The sequence below is a fragment of the Lampetra fluviatilis genome, chromosome 21 (genome assembly GCF_964198595.1).
Source record: "Lampetra fluviatilis chromosome 21, kcLamFluv1.1, whole genome shotgun sequence".
NCBI lineage: Eukaryota > Metazoa > Chordata > Hyperoartia > Petromyzontiformes > Petromyzontidae > Lampetra > Lampetra fluviatilis.
Window position 1 is genome coordinate 8,770,094 of NC_136295.1, and position 17,816 is coordinate 8,787,909.

At 41.6% G+C, this 17,816-nt stretch overlaps 1 protein-coding gene across 1 annotated transcript in view; it reads right to left on the reverse strand.

Annotated features, from left to right (window-relative positions):
- Positions 1 to 17,573, reverse strand: part of LOC144938203 (integrin alpha-8-like) — a 52,757-nt gene extending 35,184 nt beyond the window's left edge. Inside the window, exons 1-8 of the mRNA XM_078866003.1 lie at positions 17,047 to 17,573; positions 15,888 to 16,113; positions 9,981 to 10,108; positions 5,969 to 6,072; positions 4,017 to 4,140; positions 3,300 to 3,361; positions 2,801 to 2,846; positions 232 to 357 (exon numbers count right to left, since the gene is read on the reverse strand). Of these exons, the coding sequence (XP_078722129.1) occupies positions 232 to 357; positions 2,801 to 2,846; positions 3,300 to 3,361; positions 4,017 to 4,140; positions 5,969 to 6,072; positions 9,981 to 10,108; positions 15,888 to 16,072 (775 nt within the window). The 5' untranslated portion in view covers positions 16,073 to 16,113; positions 17,047 to 17,573. The remainder of the gene's footprint in view (positions 1 to 231; positions 358 to 2,800; positions 2,847 to 3,299; positions 3,362 to 4,016; positions 4,141 to 5,968; positions 6,073 to 9,980; positions 10,109 to 15,887; positions 16,114 to 17,046) is intronic.
- Positions 17,574 to 17,816: the final 243 nt, after the last annotated feature.

The window sequence follows — 17,816 nt, forward strand, 5'->3', positions numbered from 1 at the left end:
TCTGAATGAGACAGTGAAGAACAGGTCTGTCGGAAAGACAGTGTCTGAATGAGACAGTGTCCTTCAGACGCTGTCTTTCCGACAGACCTGCTCTTCACCTGAGGACGGCTGCTTGCGTTGTGGCCGAAACGTCGTGATAATTATTTTATTATGTTTTTTTTTATTATTTCCCTTCTACGTGACTTTACCGAAAGAACCAAGCATATGACAACCGACGCTTTACAATCTTACCGAGGTAGCTGTCATCGTAGCTGGGAGGGGCAGAACCGGTTTGCTTCTGTCCTTCAATGCTCCGCACCATACTTTCTGAGGTAGGGTCCTTCATCACTGCCTCCGAGGGGGCCGTGATCAGCTGCCCTGCAGTGAGGAATGTCTGTGTCACTCAAGGCCGGCATTGTGATTATAACACTGCACACAAGACCCAACCTTCATGTAAATATTGCCCTGTGTGTAAAACAATCATTTAGAGCCCTGTCTGTCTCACGCATGCGTGGATATTGATTGCACACATTTTCGCACACATCTTTAAAACTGAATAGGAAATATGCAGTGTTATGGAGTTGTACTCTACTCTGACAGCTTTGCTAAACTAAAGGATTGTATTTACCACGTATATCTCTTTTTCAGAAGTGACCTGGCCACAGATGATAGCTGAATGAAGTGGCTTAATTTATAGCAGCCAAATAATCGAAACACAAGTTTCTAAATGTGAAGGGAAAACACCGGAAGACCCCGTGAAAAATCTACGCGACCACGGAAAGAACATGCCAACTCCAAATAAACAGGTGTCAGGGTCGGGATTGAACCCACGACCTCCTGCATACCAGGTGAGGGAGATAACATCTCGCCACCGCTATTCCCTGCTACCTGGGTGAGCACCTTCCTTGCCCACCCATGCCAGACCTGCTGCTCACCATAAACAAATGTGCCTAGCTTGCTTGACACTGTTTCAAAATGCGGTTAAATTTATATTTAAAAAGTGAATGGTGACCGGTCAAAATTGGTGTTATTTGTCTATTTGAAAATGTCACACCAAATCACACATGTCACACGAGTGAACCAAACGACAGCTGAAAACAAAGTTTCATACAAATTTTTGACTGGTTATTAGTTGTTACAACATACTTTGGTAGATTTACACAATGTTTCATATCCAAACACATAACGGGTTAAATGGATAATTGGTTCTTTACCCTTCTATCTGGCAACAAAACTGACACCTTTTTTTTTGTTGCCAGATAGAAGGGTAAAGAACCAATTATCATATTTTTACTGGCAAATGAGGTTCCCATAGGGTTAAATGGAACCCACCACAGCAGTAATTTGAAATAAAAAGCATTACTAGATTATCATATTTAACCTATCTTTACAACATCTGATGTGACAAGTAGAGAGCATTAATGATTGCTATGCAGTGGTTTTGCTTTGCAATAGCAGTGTCAGTCATCCACTGTCAATGGATGACATCTTTGCTATTATAGTATTAAGAAATGTATCGTTTTATTTTTAGTTAAGTGGGCGAAAGCCCCTTGTGATACAAGTGAATCTTGTGTCTCTTATATGTTTCATATTACAGGAGTTACAGTTGGGCTGTGACAAAGGACATACAACAGACTTATCTCAACACTTAATCCAGGCGACATTGTACCACTTATATTCATGGATACATAAATGAATTATATAATCGAAATCTGTACAGTAAAACGTTGGATTGTGAGTAACTTTGTCTGCGAGTGTTTTGCAAGACGAGCAAAATTTGTAAATAAATATTAATTTGATAAACGAGCGAGGTCTTGCAATACGAGTAGTGCGTGTATACGCTTTGTCTGCCGAGCGTCAGTGGTCACAACTGATATACGAGTGCTTTGGATTACAAACACGTTTCCGGAACGAATTATGCTCGCAATCCAAGGTTTTACTGTATAAGCATTTTCTTCATTGAAGTTTTTTCTTTCCAATTATATATACGTTTTGTAACAAATATGAGACCGAGAAAAATCCATTGGAATTTTCAAACAACGTATTATCCCGTCAGAACACTGCCCGAGAAGATTACATCATGGAACTACTTCTGAAACCACTTCAACAACCCATTCTATCCTTTTTTAACACCTTGCCAATATTATCCAATACATGTCAATCAAACGAAACATTTTAATTCTCACAGCTATAATTTTTGGCAAATGAAGTAAAATATATGAATCTCATTATTTTTTTAACACAGTCATTGGTGACCAAGCTGGGAATATGAATGAACTCAACAACACTGGACAACCCAGTTTAATCATGGGCCCCACCTCATTGCTCTGACCACTGAGCCGCTCGGCCATCACATATTTACACAACTGAAACTGAGATGGAAATATTTATTTGTTTTTCCAACATCAACTAATTTTCAAGAAAGATCCACTCACAAATATTACTTTTCCCACTGTTCGGGGCAAAAAATAAATGGAAGGATTTCCTGGATCTTGCCGAAAAGTTTACGGCTCTCCTGTTCTGGAGTCGACCGGCCAGCTACAAACTATGATATCCCCCCCTCCTCCTAATATCCAAGGAGAACAACATTTCGATTTAAAGCTTTCGTGACTGCAGGGATTCATCTTCTTGGTTCTTTCGGTAAAGTCACGTAGAAGGGAAGTAATACAATAATAAAAAGAAAACATAATATAATAATTATATTATTATTTTATTTTATTATGTTTTATTTTTATTATTTTATTACTTCCCTTCTACGTGACTTTACCGAAAGAACCAAGAAGAGAACAACATTCATTGGTTGGCAGAGGAGTGCACTAACCTTGCCAGTAAAAGCTCCCAGGACCTCCGAGCACCACCCGACCAGACTGCAACACAAGACACCGTCTCAATACAAAGGAAAATTAAAAATAATACCGTGCAAGGCCAAGGCAACGTTCACATGCACACACACACACACAGATCGCCTATATAGCCCTACAGACTGTTGGGGCAAGGGTTGCTAGCAAGAACATATTAAGGCTAGCATGGCACAGGAGGGGGTGATATTGCCAGCATCATGCCTGGCCGAATTTGTCTCCCTAATACTGATTTCAACACATCACAGCAGGTACCCAATTGAGGCTGAGTCAACCCAGGCGAGGTCTAGGACTGATTCAAATATCCATCACCACTGATGACAGCCGTGGCTAGGAATCAAACTCAGTTTCGTCGGGTTCACAATGCAGTGCGATAACCACTACACACACATGCACACACACACAAGCTCCACCATTTATCATAAAGGGAGAATGAGTAATGCATCCTGTTGCAGGGCTCACCTTAGTGAAGTCCACACTGAATCCCCCTTGGCAGAATCCTTGTCCCTGAGGGTCTCCAAAACCTGAAAACAAAGACAAATGTATAAATGCTCCTAAACCCCAAGCGTCAAGTGCTGACATTCTTCGCTAATGCAAAAGTGCAGCCCTGCAATGTCTTGCTCATGTCATTGCTGGCAGAAGGGCCTCCACTGGAGTGTGTTCTAGAGGGCCTCCACCAGAAGGGGATCAGGAGAGCCCATCCCGGAGTGTATTTGGCCTACTCTTCCATGCTATTATTTATTTACTTGCTGATAAGTTAATATAAAAATACGTCCATTCGGTGGTGCAATGGATCCACCGACTTGAGTTTAATTCTTGGCCATGGAAGACATCAATGAAGAGCAGAAACTAAATCGGTGATCCCCTTTCCTACTCACTAAATGGCTGTGATCAGCATGGAGAAGTATGATAGAAACATCTTCCATCGCCGGCACAGTGCATGCAGACCTTCAAAGAGCTGTAAATGACTACTTTATTTTTCTACATGCATTACATACGTGTGTATATTTACGTGTGTGAAGATCATTTCACATTTAAAAACACATGTTACACGTTAAATTAAATTCAAATTGGTGTGTAAGCACACAATATGTATCTATTTATATTAAAAAACACATGCATTCTCTTGGCAAATTATGAGATGTGTGTGTGACAGACAGTGCAACGAGCAACTCTTACTTGTGCGACAGGGAGAGTACTCGGAAAATTTGTTGAAGTTGTCGGAGGACAAGTAGCAGGTCCCTACGGGGTCCTTCTCCCGGTTGGTCTTCATGGTTCTCCAATGGTAGAGTGGAGCACAGGCCTACAGCACACGTGAAGAAGGGAGTACAAGAGGAAGGGGGGATCACTTTTCTGAAACTGGCAGCAGCAATAGCAGCCTTCCTTCTCAAGGACATGGGAGTAATGTTGAAGACTATTCAACTATTTTAACTTTACACAATTTTTGTTATTTTTTTACCAGGTAAGGTCCAGTGAGCAATAAGGCTCTTTTTCAGAAAAGACCTGGCCACAAATGATAGCTCAATGGAGTGGCTTATCACGTGGAAATGCATCGCAGCGAAATAAACTAAACGCATGTTTCTAAATGTGGAGGGGAAAACCAGAAGACCCGGGGAAAAATCCACGCAACCACGGGGAAAACATGCAAACTCCAAATATACAGGCGTCAGGGTCGGGATCAAGCCTACGGCCTCCTGTATACCACGCAAGGGCGTTAACATCTCGCCACCGGGCCCCTAAACAAAGCCTTCACATCCTGGAGTACTGCTCAGCCATTGTAAATGTTCTCTGACCACACACAAGCTGCTGAACTGAACTGAGTAAAAAAATAAGCAGCGTTCTGTTCTGTCCAAACATGATATTTAAATTTATTTTAGTGCATCAGCATATTGGATTTTCAGGATGATATTATAAAACAGCATGTTTAACCAAAGAAAACTCTTGACTGGTTTTGACATTCTGGGTCTCATCAGCAGTAAGACTTGTAAAAAAAAACATACCAGAATTTGCTGAATTTCGATTTAAAGCTTTCGTGACTGCAGGGATTCATCTTCTTGGTTCTTTCGGTAAAGTCACGTAGAAGGGAAATAATAAAATTTTAAAATTCAACATAATAAAATAATTCTCACGACGTTTCGGCCACAACGCAAGCAGCCGTCCTCAGGTGAAGAACAGGTCTGTCAGACGCTGACTTTCCGACAGACGCTGTCTCCCCGACAGACCCGTTCTTCACCCGAGGACGGCTGCTTGCGTTGTGGCCGAAACGTCGTGAGAATGATTTTATTATGTTTTATTTTTATTATTTTATTATTTCCCTTCTACGTGACTTTACCGAAAGAACCAAGAAGACAGAATTTACTGGTTTAAACAAATACTGTTCGATAACATGCTCTCGTAAGCGGAAAGGCTGATGGACTAAAACATTTTTAAAATTTGAAAACACAAATTGCAGAAGGATGTAAGATTGAAAATAAAATCGTTTACTTTTGACGAAGCAGTAAAGAGTACTTCTCTATTGTAAATAGCAACGTTTCCTCCTCAAATATAAAATGTTCGCTAGCTCAGTGAGATACAGTAACTATGGCCAAGAAGAACATTCTCAACGCATCTCATTTCCAAAAATAATCCTTTTAATTTTGGCTCTTTACAATTCATTTACCGGCCTATTTTTTTTTTTTTACAACCAAACACGAAGAATAGTTTTCCCTCCTTTAACTAGAGAATATTTTTCATTGGTGAAAAAATAATAGGCTTTACCCTTTCTGGCAATAACACAGGCGTTAAGATGTTTAAACACCAAACAGACACCTATTGCAAGGCATGAAAGTCTGCATTAACCGCACATGCGTGTGGTAAAACGTGTTTTACCACAAGCATGTTGGTGTGTTAAATATCTTAACACCTGTATTATTGCCTGATCGGGTAACAACTATTCTTTGTTGATCATCTTTATACCGGCAAAAACGGTTCCATAGATACGTCCTACTGGACGAAGCCAATGTATTGCATTCATAGTCATTTGCACATTACCCCTCAGTACTGTCAAAATAGCCTAAGGGCAACCAGTGCGTGAAATGTGTGCGGTGAGTGTGAGGAGAAAATAAGAAACAAAAAAAATCCGAGCTGCTCACCAGAACTTTGGAGCCATGAGTTCGTAGGCTGGCCCCAAACCACTGTTTGGATTTGTACTCCAACTTTTCTCTCGCTTCCGTAGGCAGCGTGATCATGCGGTCCCCTGCAGAGGCAAAACAACGTGGCAAGGCACCAACAGATTAGTGGGGGGTTAACAATTAGAGAAGGAAATTTTGTGTTTACGTAACTGTATGAACAAAACAAGTGCAATACATTCAAAAGTGGGATGCTTATAAAAGATGATTAAATGTTGAAATCTCAGAAAATTAGGAAGGACTGCAAATTAAATGTGTTAAGCCCTCTCAGAAAATAGTGTATTACATGAGAGCAACATACAACATGACATTCAGGGACCACTAATTGTTCACTGGACATTTCTGTTAAATATTATGTATTATAATTAAGAACAATGTACAGACCTGCTAATTTTTTCTTTGCCCCCTCCCTCTCTCCGCCCCCGCCCACCCTCTCTCTATTTAAGGCCTCGTCACAGAGACGACCTCTCTCTTTGTGCCGATACGTGTTCTCTCTCTGTGTATCTTTGTGATATCTGTCTGCTTGTGTGTCTGTCTATAGTTTTCTGGTTAGATTTTTGTTGTTATTTCTTTTATACCTGATGATGATTGCTTGTGTTGCAATCGAAACGTCGTAGTATGCTATTATTTAATTTATTATTTTATCTTTATACGTGACTTTACCGAAAGAACCAAAGAGTAATCCCTGCAGTCACGAAAGCTCCAAATTAAGATTGTCAATCCACTGTTGGATGAAAGCCTACACACGTCTTGTAAGTCATAGGGGTTGTTTTACCGTACTTCACCACACTGGTCAGTGTGGATTATTGAAAGTGGGTTAGTGTGGGGTGCTACCACCCTAAAAAATAGTGTGTGGTTGCAATCATACTCTTTGGTTCTTTCGGTAAAGTCACGTAGGTATAAAATCAAATAAATAAAATCGCGACATTTCGGCGGCAACACAAGCGTCCGTCATCAGGTGGGACAACCACAGCAAGAAACAATTGTCAAGTAAGGAAGGCCCACTTCAGCAATTGTTTATTTCTGTGGTTGTCCCACCTGATGACAGATGTTTGTGTTGCGCCCGAAACGTCGTGGTTATATTTATTTTATTTATACCTACGTGACTTTACCGAAAGAACCAAAGAGTATGGATCCCTGCAGTCACGAAAACTTCAAATCTAGATTGGTTGCAATCATCTTCTGCTTATAGCCCTAAATCAGTGGCAGAAATTTCATATTTCTGTTGTGGGAGCCATTCAGTGCATAGGAGAACCACTGTTGAATGGCAATCATTTCAATTACTATGTTGGGATGATTCAACCCCCAAATGAGATTTGAACTCGAAACCTTCCAATTGCGAGTAATGCACTCTAATCATTGTGCCACCCAGTGATAATTACCGACTTTACTACGCAACTGCAAATATTTTATTCTACAATATTAGATACGTTTGAGAATTCAGACTCATCACACACAGACACACATCAGTCATTTCTACAAAGAACATTGTCAAGTAAGGAAGACCATTTTCAAAACAACCACACTTTGGCGATTCAATGTACTTAGCGTGCTCGATCGGCGGAGCGTATTTCCAAGGGAAATTGTGGAGAAACCATTTCCTTCTGTTCAGGAATGTTACAAAGATAGATAAAAGAAAACAAACCCAGTAAAGATCTAATCCACTGAGATGGATTGTTTCAATAATATAATGAATATCTGAGACATTACCAGAAACTAAAGCATTATTTGTAACAAAAAAAGCTTTATATTTTATTATTTACAAAAAAGGACTGTTTGTTAAAATAAACAGACTAAAATAACTTGTTTAAAATTATCAACTGTAGGCAAAATATAGAAAAATACACTCGTCTCAAAAACAGTTTAGTGTACACATTTGTATAAAGCACACACTTAAATGTATTTTTCCTGAACAGGACTCGCTTCCCCCCCCCCCCTTGTCTTCCCCCTCCACTACCCCACATCCATTCTCATATCTCCCTGTCTTTTCTACATTCCTAGAAGAAATATGGGATGGGCTCACCGATAAACAGCAACGAAGCCACGTACAAAGAGACATACTCAGATACGTTTTACGATACGTGAAGAACAGGTCTGTCGGAAAGACAGCTGAGGACGGCTGCTTGCGTTGTGGCCGAAACGTCGTGCGAATTATTTTATTATGTTTTATTTTTTATCATTTTATTACTTCCCTTCTACGTGACTTTACCGAAAGAACCAAGAAGATGAATCCCTGCAGTCACGAAAGCTTTAAATCGAAATTTAACATACAATTTTCACACCAAAAAAATCCCGTTGTTTTTGCTTTCGGGAAAATTGCACCCGCTGTTTACACTGGCATGACTTACAAAAACAAAGAATGTGTTTTACGGCTTTAACAAACCATTTAAAAGTTTGTTCTTTAAGACTCATAAGGCCGCTACTTAATCTGCAAGTATAAATGCATTACTCTCATTATTTCTTCACAGATAGTGCTGCCACTTTAAAAGTCCTGGCATCCGGTTACATTTTCTGTACTGCATAACACGTCTGTGCAAACTAGTTTGGCATTACTCCCACGCACGTAACAACATCCGCACGGTCCCCCCCCCTCTCTCTCCTCGTGCGCTCTCTCTCTCTGAGCGAACATGGGCTGTTAGTGATTACTTCCAGACTATATTCGTGAGAAGCAGGAGCAGAACTCGGCTCCTAAAGCTGTCACATTTGAAAATGCATTCTAAATAATGAAGAGAAATATGGACAAACTGAGCTGCAATGGCAGTGTTTACATACTGTTTGTGCATTTTCTCATTCGGTTTTACTGCACCGTTAATATATTGTATGTACTTAAACGTACGCTGGCACACACGCTACACAAAACTTGTGTAAGTGTAAATAAACACAATTCCAGTACAACGGGTAGGAGTGAATGGGTAGAAGGAGGGAACTTTAATCGAACAAAATATGCACCATATATAAAGGTAAACAAAGACAGTGTGTAATCTTGAGGAATTACCACTCTCTCTGGATTATAAGACTTACCTCACACTTTTCATTTCAAATACAGGAGGGAAAAGTGCATAGATCCAGATAATACGGTAGTTGATTCTAACCATACTAAGTACAATACTGCATCTAATTATTAACCTAAGTTGTGGTTTGCTTTTGGCTTAAAAAAGCATTTAAATACATATTCTTAGGTTTTTTTCGGTAAAGTCATGTAGGTAAAAAATTTTTAAATTCATAAACGTAAAATATTTTTTTTACCTACGTGACTTTACCGAAAAAACCTAAGAATATGAATCCTTGCAGTCACGAAAGCTTCAAATCTACATTTAAATACAATAGTCTCTCAAGATGCCCTTTGAGATTTGCCTGTAGGATACAGTTACTTTCGAATTTGCCAAGGGGCCCTATGCCGTGAATATGAGGACTCTCAGGCCCATGGAGAGTTCACACTCAGTTGTGCAAAAGTAGAGGCATCACATTGTTACATAAATGCCCATACTGGGCATATGTGAAAAAGAGCTTCATAGTTCATGAGGTTCCTCCAGTCTAAATAAAGATTATATGATTCTGATTCAAAAAAATTAGGCTAGGACAGGACACTTCCCTTGAAGGGATGATGGCCGATGAACGAAACTGGTGATGAAAATTTCGATTTAAAGCTTTCGTGACTGCAGGGATTCATCTTCTTGGGAAATAATAATTATTATTTCCCTTCTACGTGACTTTACCAAAAGAACCAAGAAGATGGTGATGGAAAGGCAACCAGGGAATGGAAGGCATCCAAGAGGAGCACCACCACAGCGATAAGGTCAACTCATGCACAGAAGGGCGACAGATTGTGGCATCGTGGGACAGTGAATGACGATGATGACGTGGGGAGAGGCCTTCATCCAGCAATGGATGGATCATGAAGCCGATGATAATGATGATGCGAGACACACTAAAGCCGCAGAACGGCTGAGCACAGACACATTTTCTCCGCATTTACCTTTGGTGTCGAATTTGACTGTCGTGCAATCAGCATCTCCTGCCCAAGGGCAGTTGTAGACGGCGCCACCTTCTACCACTCCGGGCTGGGTGGTGTTCGCTCTGGGAGCTCCGATGACCACACTCACGCTGAACAATGGAGACGCACGTAAGCGACAAATTATATTATTTGTATATTTGATATTCGCTCCATGTCGAAGCCCCGTTGTTGTGGCACCCAAAGATGTTTGCAGGTGGAGCTGCAGCCACTCAGCTGTGTGCCATCATCCATACTTCATGAGCAGGAAAACCATGAGCTGTCCTTAGAAGTTTTTAAATATCATAACAAAGATTTTGCCCAAGGTATAAGGCACATAGGTGTATTCTGAGCTTACTGAGATTACACATTACCATCAATTGCTTATTTAGCATATTTCATTTCATTTAGACAATATTTGACCAATGAAAATACTGTGTGTGCTTTGTAGAATGCCTTTGTAGAAATTCAGGATAACACAAAAAACTATGCTATATGCTGTGCATACTCACAAATATGTAAGACAACAATAACAGATGCATAACATTATTTCAATTGTTATTGTGTTAATAATTTTATTTCACAAGAGTGCACAATGAGTATTATATTCAAAGTTGACGTTACTGCACCAATTGGCACCTCTGTACACTGTCTAATCAGTGTAAAACACCCCGAACCTACAACCCTTCAGGCATACAAATGGAATTCCCACCCATTCGTCTCTTTTCCCCAAGTTTGTATATCTTTTGCTCAATTCAAACGTACGCATTCGTCCGTAATATACCTACAATAGTTCTGTTTGTTGATGGCTAACGGCATTTTCAGGCCTTTGGGACTGCTGCTGTGCAACTGTGATAATAAAAAAGAGAGAGATACTACCGTGTAAGTACTGCGGACATATCCTAATGCTACTTTTCTTATTCCCAGTCTCTTGAGAATTTTCCAGAGTAAAGAATTTGGGGATGACGTCTCGTCTCAGAGGTCATACATTTCCCAACATGTGTAGACATTCTCCACCCAATGAAAGCATCCTCAGGTCACTTCAGCTGGTACATGCGTTGGTGGCAACTGTGCAGGAAACAGGTGGCTGGGCGTCTTCCTAACCCCACACAATCACCCGTTTGCCAAACTTTCACCATGACAAGTGTTGGGGTATCAGTCCTGTAGTATCAAGGATCAACCCACCCCTTCAAAATCCTTCGTGTGTGTATATATATATGTCTCTGTATAATCTGTATTTTTCTTTCTCTGTGTCTGTGTGTATCTGCACATCTCTCTCAATATCTCCCAAATGCATTTCCCCACATCTCCACGTGTGTGCGAGTGTCTCTCCATGTCTGTGTGTAAACCTCCCTGTCTCTTATTTCTAGATTTGAAGCTCACTTGATGCAGCTAATTCGGCTGTGACGGTCCCACCTGATGACGGAGACTTGTGTTGCCTCCGAAACGTCGTGATTTTTGTTTTTATTTTATTTTATTTTCATTAATTTTGATGTTTTACCTACGTGACTTTACCGAAAAAACCTAAGAATATGACTCCCTGTCTCTCTCTCTACGTATCTCCATGGGCCGATTGATCATGGTTGCCAGGGCCTCCAGCCTAATCTAATGTGCTTTCAAGGAATGTATTAAAAATCACAAATTATGCGACCACCAGGACCTTCATGGTCAAATCGTAGCTATTAAAAATATATTACTGTGATAGAAAGTATAGAAAGTAGGGAGTTGAGTAAGGCCTGCATAGTGGCTCACACCCTGCTCAATGAACCTGCTTGGTAATCTGAGTTTGATTCCTGGATAAACATTTGTGGCAAAAGGTATATAGACATACATATACGTACATACGAAGCGGTCATGGGCAGCCTCCCTACATTCCCCAACCCACACGAACTAAGGCGGTGACGTACGGTGCAACAACCACCATATTATCATCAACATAGTTTGAGGTCTTAATCCAGCAGTGGATTAATAAAGGGCTCTTTAAAAATGTTTTATATATACACCAGTGCTGTACGGTGTTTGTGCTACCTTTTAAATTCAAATGTTTAAAACCTCATGGCTGGCTATCATTACATGCAAATATATTATGGTGACCTCGCCATTAATATTTTCTTAATGAACTCATACGTTGATTAATGAGTAACATAGCAGAACAGCACAGTAATGGAAACCACGTGGATTTTTTAAAGAAAATTATGAACAGCATAAGCTTAATAATTATTTTTAATTAACTCTAATGTATCTGCATAACATGACACCATTCATGGTGGTTTAACGGATACAACACCACAACAGACATTTCATTGTTCACTTGAGTAGTGAACAAGTTTTCCAGTTAATAGAAAAGTACAACATTCTTAATTTCTGCACTCAATTTCAAAGTTTGGCAGCACAGCAACAATAAGTTATGAGATTGTTTACGCAAACCACATCGTTTTCATGAGTACAGTATAAACACCCTACAGTGTACGTGCTTTTAGCATGCCAGACCTCAAGAAGAGTATTGAAATGTGTTGTGTTTTCCAGGGCAAACCTGGTAACGGTCTTATTCTAAGGAAATGGTTCACCATGGAATATCCCGCACCACTGATTAGCTACGTACGGTGAGAAAGAAGTGTCTACATTACACATACATCCTGTATCTTCTAAGTGATTTAGTAAATAAATGCAGATAAACGATACAGCGGAGTGTCCAGATTGTGCACTTAATTACATGCGCACATTTTCAAAACAGTGTATAGTGTGTGGATGCTTCCCTTTCGATAAACACAATCTTTGAAGAAAAACGTGTACAAACGCAAAGATAACTAAGCCCAACTTGATATTTACGTACACGTGGCAGTACTCTGCCTCAAACTGTCATATGGGCAAATGTATCAACTCGTGTAAAAACGTCAATGTTATTATAACTGCACATCTTTGTCACCGAACGTAAGATTTGCTCTCAAATGTCAAGGTGCAGCCAAGCTGGTCGGCTCTCGGATTAAGAATTCAGAGTATCGGATGAGGGTGCGTGCTCACCAGAACGATTCATATATACAAGGGCTCCTAATTCAGGAAATAATAATGCTCATTCGAGGGACACTTTCTAAGCAAAAGCCATAAGAGTCTCTCATTGAATCAATATTTCGATTAGGCTTTGTTTTTTTTAGTTTAAAGCCACCTGCAAGCACACTCAACATCAGCCACTCTGGGAGTCGTGGGTATCCTCTGGACAATGGCAAAAAACAGTTTACATATGGCTTAAAGAGACAGCCAAAAAACACTTTGCACAAAATCATGATGTTACAGCAGTGCAAGTAACTGTGAGAACTAAAAAGGTCATATATGGCACATGCACAGTAACATTGATAGGTCTACGCGTGGACGGAAGAGCGCTTCTTGTGTGCAGAAAAAATATCATCAAAAATGTCACCACCTAACATTTGACATGTTTCCACAAAGCTGTGCATAATACGCAAATAAACACTTGTTTTGTGGCCACTCATCCCAGAAGTAGCAAACAAAACACCCGTTTGGTTCAGACTCTTAGCAACCCACCGGTATTTTCAACCTACTTTAAGAACGATCACTTTGATGATGTAACACAATAACCAACGCAGTAACAATGGCTAACTGGAAAGTACTGTGTCAAACCTAAAAATATTGTAATGGCAATTACAATTGTGGTAGGAAATTGAGACGCAATCGATATAAGGCAGGCAGGGCAATAACACAATTGTGTTTATCCAGTTCAATAATATTACATCGCAACCTTAACAGTGTGATAAAAGAAAATCAGCAGCCTTAAGGGGCCCCTCAGTACTACTATACTATTTTCTAACGCATTCCTGTCAACACACTTATTCAAATACTGAAGCCGAGTACTGTATCTAGAACTCGCTTGTTCTCTCCCTTGTTCTAGCTTGTGTATTTTTTCTAGATGTGGAAAATTGTCCTGTCACTCAAATGTGCACAGATATTCTGGCATGTGTGGACGGAAACGTTATAAAGAACCACAGCCATTAAAATGTATGAGTGCGTGTTCACTGCGGTTAACTGCCGGTGGATGGAATAATTTACTCATTTCTGATGAAGCTCACACCAACTTAACGACACTACTGTATTCCTTTTGAAATATCATATACAACAGAAATATTCATCAATACTGTAAAAGTATTTTATTTAAAACCAAGTGAAAGATTATTTGGAGAAAAACAAGTCTCATTTTAGAGGGAGACAATGGAGAAAAAGTAACCTAAATAAAGAAATCAAAGTATAAACAAAGCAAATTATATTTGAAGACTGTGCACAATTAAAAACAAATTGTATTCACATGTCTTTCAACCTGCCCTTTGAAACATCAACTTTCACTTTCTGAAACACTTGTCTTTATTTTACTGAACACTGTCTACACAATTGTACCAATTGTTTACCATGATAATTTTGAAAGTGTAATTTTATTGGGGAAATCTTCACTGTACTGTATATCAATTCTTTATCGGGGAGGGCCATGCATTGGGATGTTTAGCCAATTTTCTTGAGTTTTTTTTTATGTTGGGAGAGAAAACCTGAGTCCCCGGAGAAAACCCACCACGTTTTAGAAGTAGACACTTAAAGGTCCCACACCACATACAGGTTCACAAACCCACTGGCTTGCACGGTCATCTCATGGACTCATCGCAGCCCAGCTGTTGGTTTGGACGTTTAGACAACACCAAGTGATCCACAAACCCTTGTCTCCAATGTGCTGGGTGGATTACAAATGTTCATGTGCCACACCGTGCCCTTTAATCCTCTAACGAGATCTGGCAAGTGGTAATTACCACGCCAGGCTCAATGAATGATGGGTCACCCCAACACATGCTCCAACATCACAAGAGGCCAGTCACACAAGCACGCAGTGAACGTGGCACGAGCAGACAACTGTGAAAACAAAATGTTTTGCCCGTGCTGGGTTTTCTCGTCGTCATCGTCATCATCTGCCACGATCACTCCACTGCTGAATAAAGGCCTCCTCTCTCTCTCTCTCTTTCTCTCACAATGTAAGGCTAACGCTCAAGAGTAATTCTAGGAATACATCTCTCTGCATGCCTCTTTGAACCACGTTTAAGTGCTGTTAGGTGGGTCGGGTACTGGTTAAATATTTTGGTCAGATAAATTAATAACGGTGGCAACACAACCACGCGTCAAATGGGTAAAGGTGCGGCAATGAAAGTGGCCTTGCTCGCGTCACTGCTGGCGGAAGAGCCTCATCTGAAAGGAGAACCCATAGAGGACACCCACAACTCTACCACGCGACCTTGCTGAGCTACTGTGGGGGGGGGGTTCATGAAAGGCGCACGAATCGAACCTACGACTTTGTTTGTGGGAGTCTACTGCATGTTGTTACTCTACGTCGAGACTGCCAACATCACCGCGATCATTTCGAGCATTGCAGATTGATATGGCGACTCACGCACGCCTAAACTGCACTGTAAACTAATTTATTTTGCCAGGTAAGATCCACTGAACTATGTATACCGTAGAGGGCATTAATTCTAGATTTGAAGCTTTCGTGACTGCAAGGATTCATATTCTTAGGTTTTTTCGGTAAAGTCACGTAGGTAAAACATTAAAATTAATAAAAGTTAAAGAAAATTAAAAAAGAAAATAAAAATCACGACGTTTCGGAGGCAACACAAGCTTCCGTCTTCAGGTGGGAAAAACCTAAGAATATGTTTACCGTAGCACTTTTTTTGTCAGAAACGACCTGGCCCCAAATGGCATAAGCTCAACGAAGTGGCTTGTCATCGTGTGGACATTTATTGCGGCCAAATACAGTACACAGATGTTGATTCTAGATCAAAATTCTAAAACAACCTAATTTAAAACAACAACAACAATCAGCCCACGCACCCATCGATGGCTTACCTGTCAGAACCGGGCAGGTAAAAGTCCACCGCATAGCCAAAGTAGCTGTCAGCTGGACCCGAGAGCACATTGGCTCGAGTAGCATCCAGATTGAAGGCGCTGGTCGACTGCACGACCATCATCAGGTGGACCAGAGAGGTGACCAGACGCACCCCGATCACATCTGTCGAGCAGCCTGGAGCCATCGTCACCCCCCTCTTCCCCCCACAGGTCGGGGATTGCGAACCTGTGAAGATGATGTCCGTTTTTTGGTCTGTGTTTGTGGATGGGTGTCTTATGGGGTGTGTGTGTGTGACAATCTCTGTATAGACCGTGTGGGTAGCGGTAGTGCGCTATGAAGCTCACGGCCAACACCAGTGACGATTATCTGAACCGGTCCTGGGCCTCCCCTAGGTCGACTCAGCCTAAAATGAGTACCTGGTGTGGTGTGTAAACATCGCCACTGGGGAGACAAAGGCGGTCGGTCGTGGTGCTGGCCACCCACCCCCTCGTGTACCGTTCCGGCCTTCATAGGTGCTCACTAACAGCACTTGCCCCTACAGCCTGTTAAGGCTATACGGGGGATCTTTGTCTTTGTGTGTGTGACAATCTCTGTATAAACCGTGTCTATACGGTGATGGGCTTACAACGATAATGATTTTTTTGTGTACACAAGTGTGTGTCTGTATAAACCTTACACTCTGTGTGTCCATGTGTAGTTGGTGTGTGTGTGTCTGTGCCAGTCTGTATGCTATCTGTATATACAGCCCTGTAATTGAACACACGTGTGCATGATTTAGTTTTAGTTTCGTGTAATTTACACGGCATTGTGTGTATGTCCTTGTACAAGTATGCCCATCACATGTGAACGTACATATCCCAAACTTATCAGAACTGAGTGCGTGCGTGTCTCTAATGATTAACGTACCACAACATACCAGGGAACGATCCTACAGTGTGTCAAAACGATGTGTAAACTTTACACTGCGTGTGTTGCTTAACGCCGTAAGGCAGCAGTGTGTGTGTGTACACTACCCTGTTAAACTCAACTCAAACAAAAGCATCAATGTCCCCCGTACAGTAACTTCACACTCTTACCGCAAGTTAATTATTTCGCTGACCGACCGCAAAGGTTTGCCTTGCCGACAACACCAAGTCTCATCAAACAAACTCCACTCACTTTTCCTTCGCCTTTCTCTTCGTTCTGTTGCCTCCGTCGGGACGATGGCTTCAGTTGACAACTTCGTGGTGACCAAGACATCAACAAGAAGGGAGAAGAAGAAGACGCGTCGTGATGGTGTGGGGAAGGGGGGTTTACCCAGCGAACTCCCTGGGATCGAAAGCGAAGTTCGCCTTCGCTGGACACAAACAGAAGGCGGAGATGAGAGAGGAGGAGGAGGAGAGGTGGGGGGGGTGGGTTTGGAGCGCGCCCCGCGGAAGAAGATCGACAGGACACGGGGCCCGGGCGAATGGGGTGGAGAGGGTACGGGGAGGAGGAGGAGGGGACACGCTGGTGGGGGCAATGGGGTGGAGCGAAACTTGCGAGAGAGAGAGAGGAGGAAGGAGAGGAGGGAAGAGAGGAGAAGAGAGGAGGGAGAGGAGAGAGAGGAGGGAGATGAGAGAGAGAAGGAAGAGCGTTGATTGTGTTGGAGTGGCAACTTCGTCGAGTGTTGCGTCTCGCCGTCTGTGTCGTTTGCCGCTTGCCCCTGCCACTCTTGTTAAGGCTATACGGGGGGTCTTTATCTTTGTGCGTGGGTTGGGGTTGGAACGGTGGTGTTGCGGTTAGGGGCCGTCCATAAATGACGTCACGCGATTTTGGACGATTTTTGACCCCCACCCCCTCGTCACACGGCGTCACAAAAAGTCAGAGCCCCCCCCTACCCTCAAATATGACGTCACAAAGCTCTGCCCCCCCCCAAATAATAAAACATGCTTCAAATCGCTTTAAAC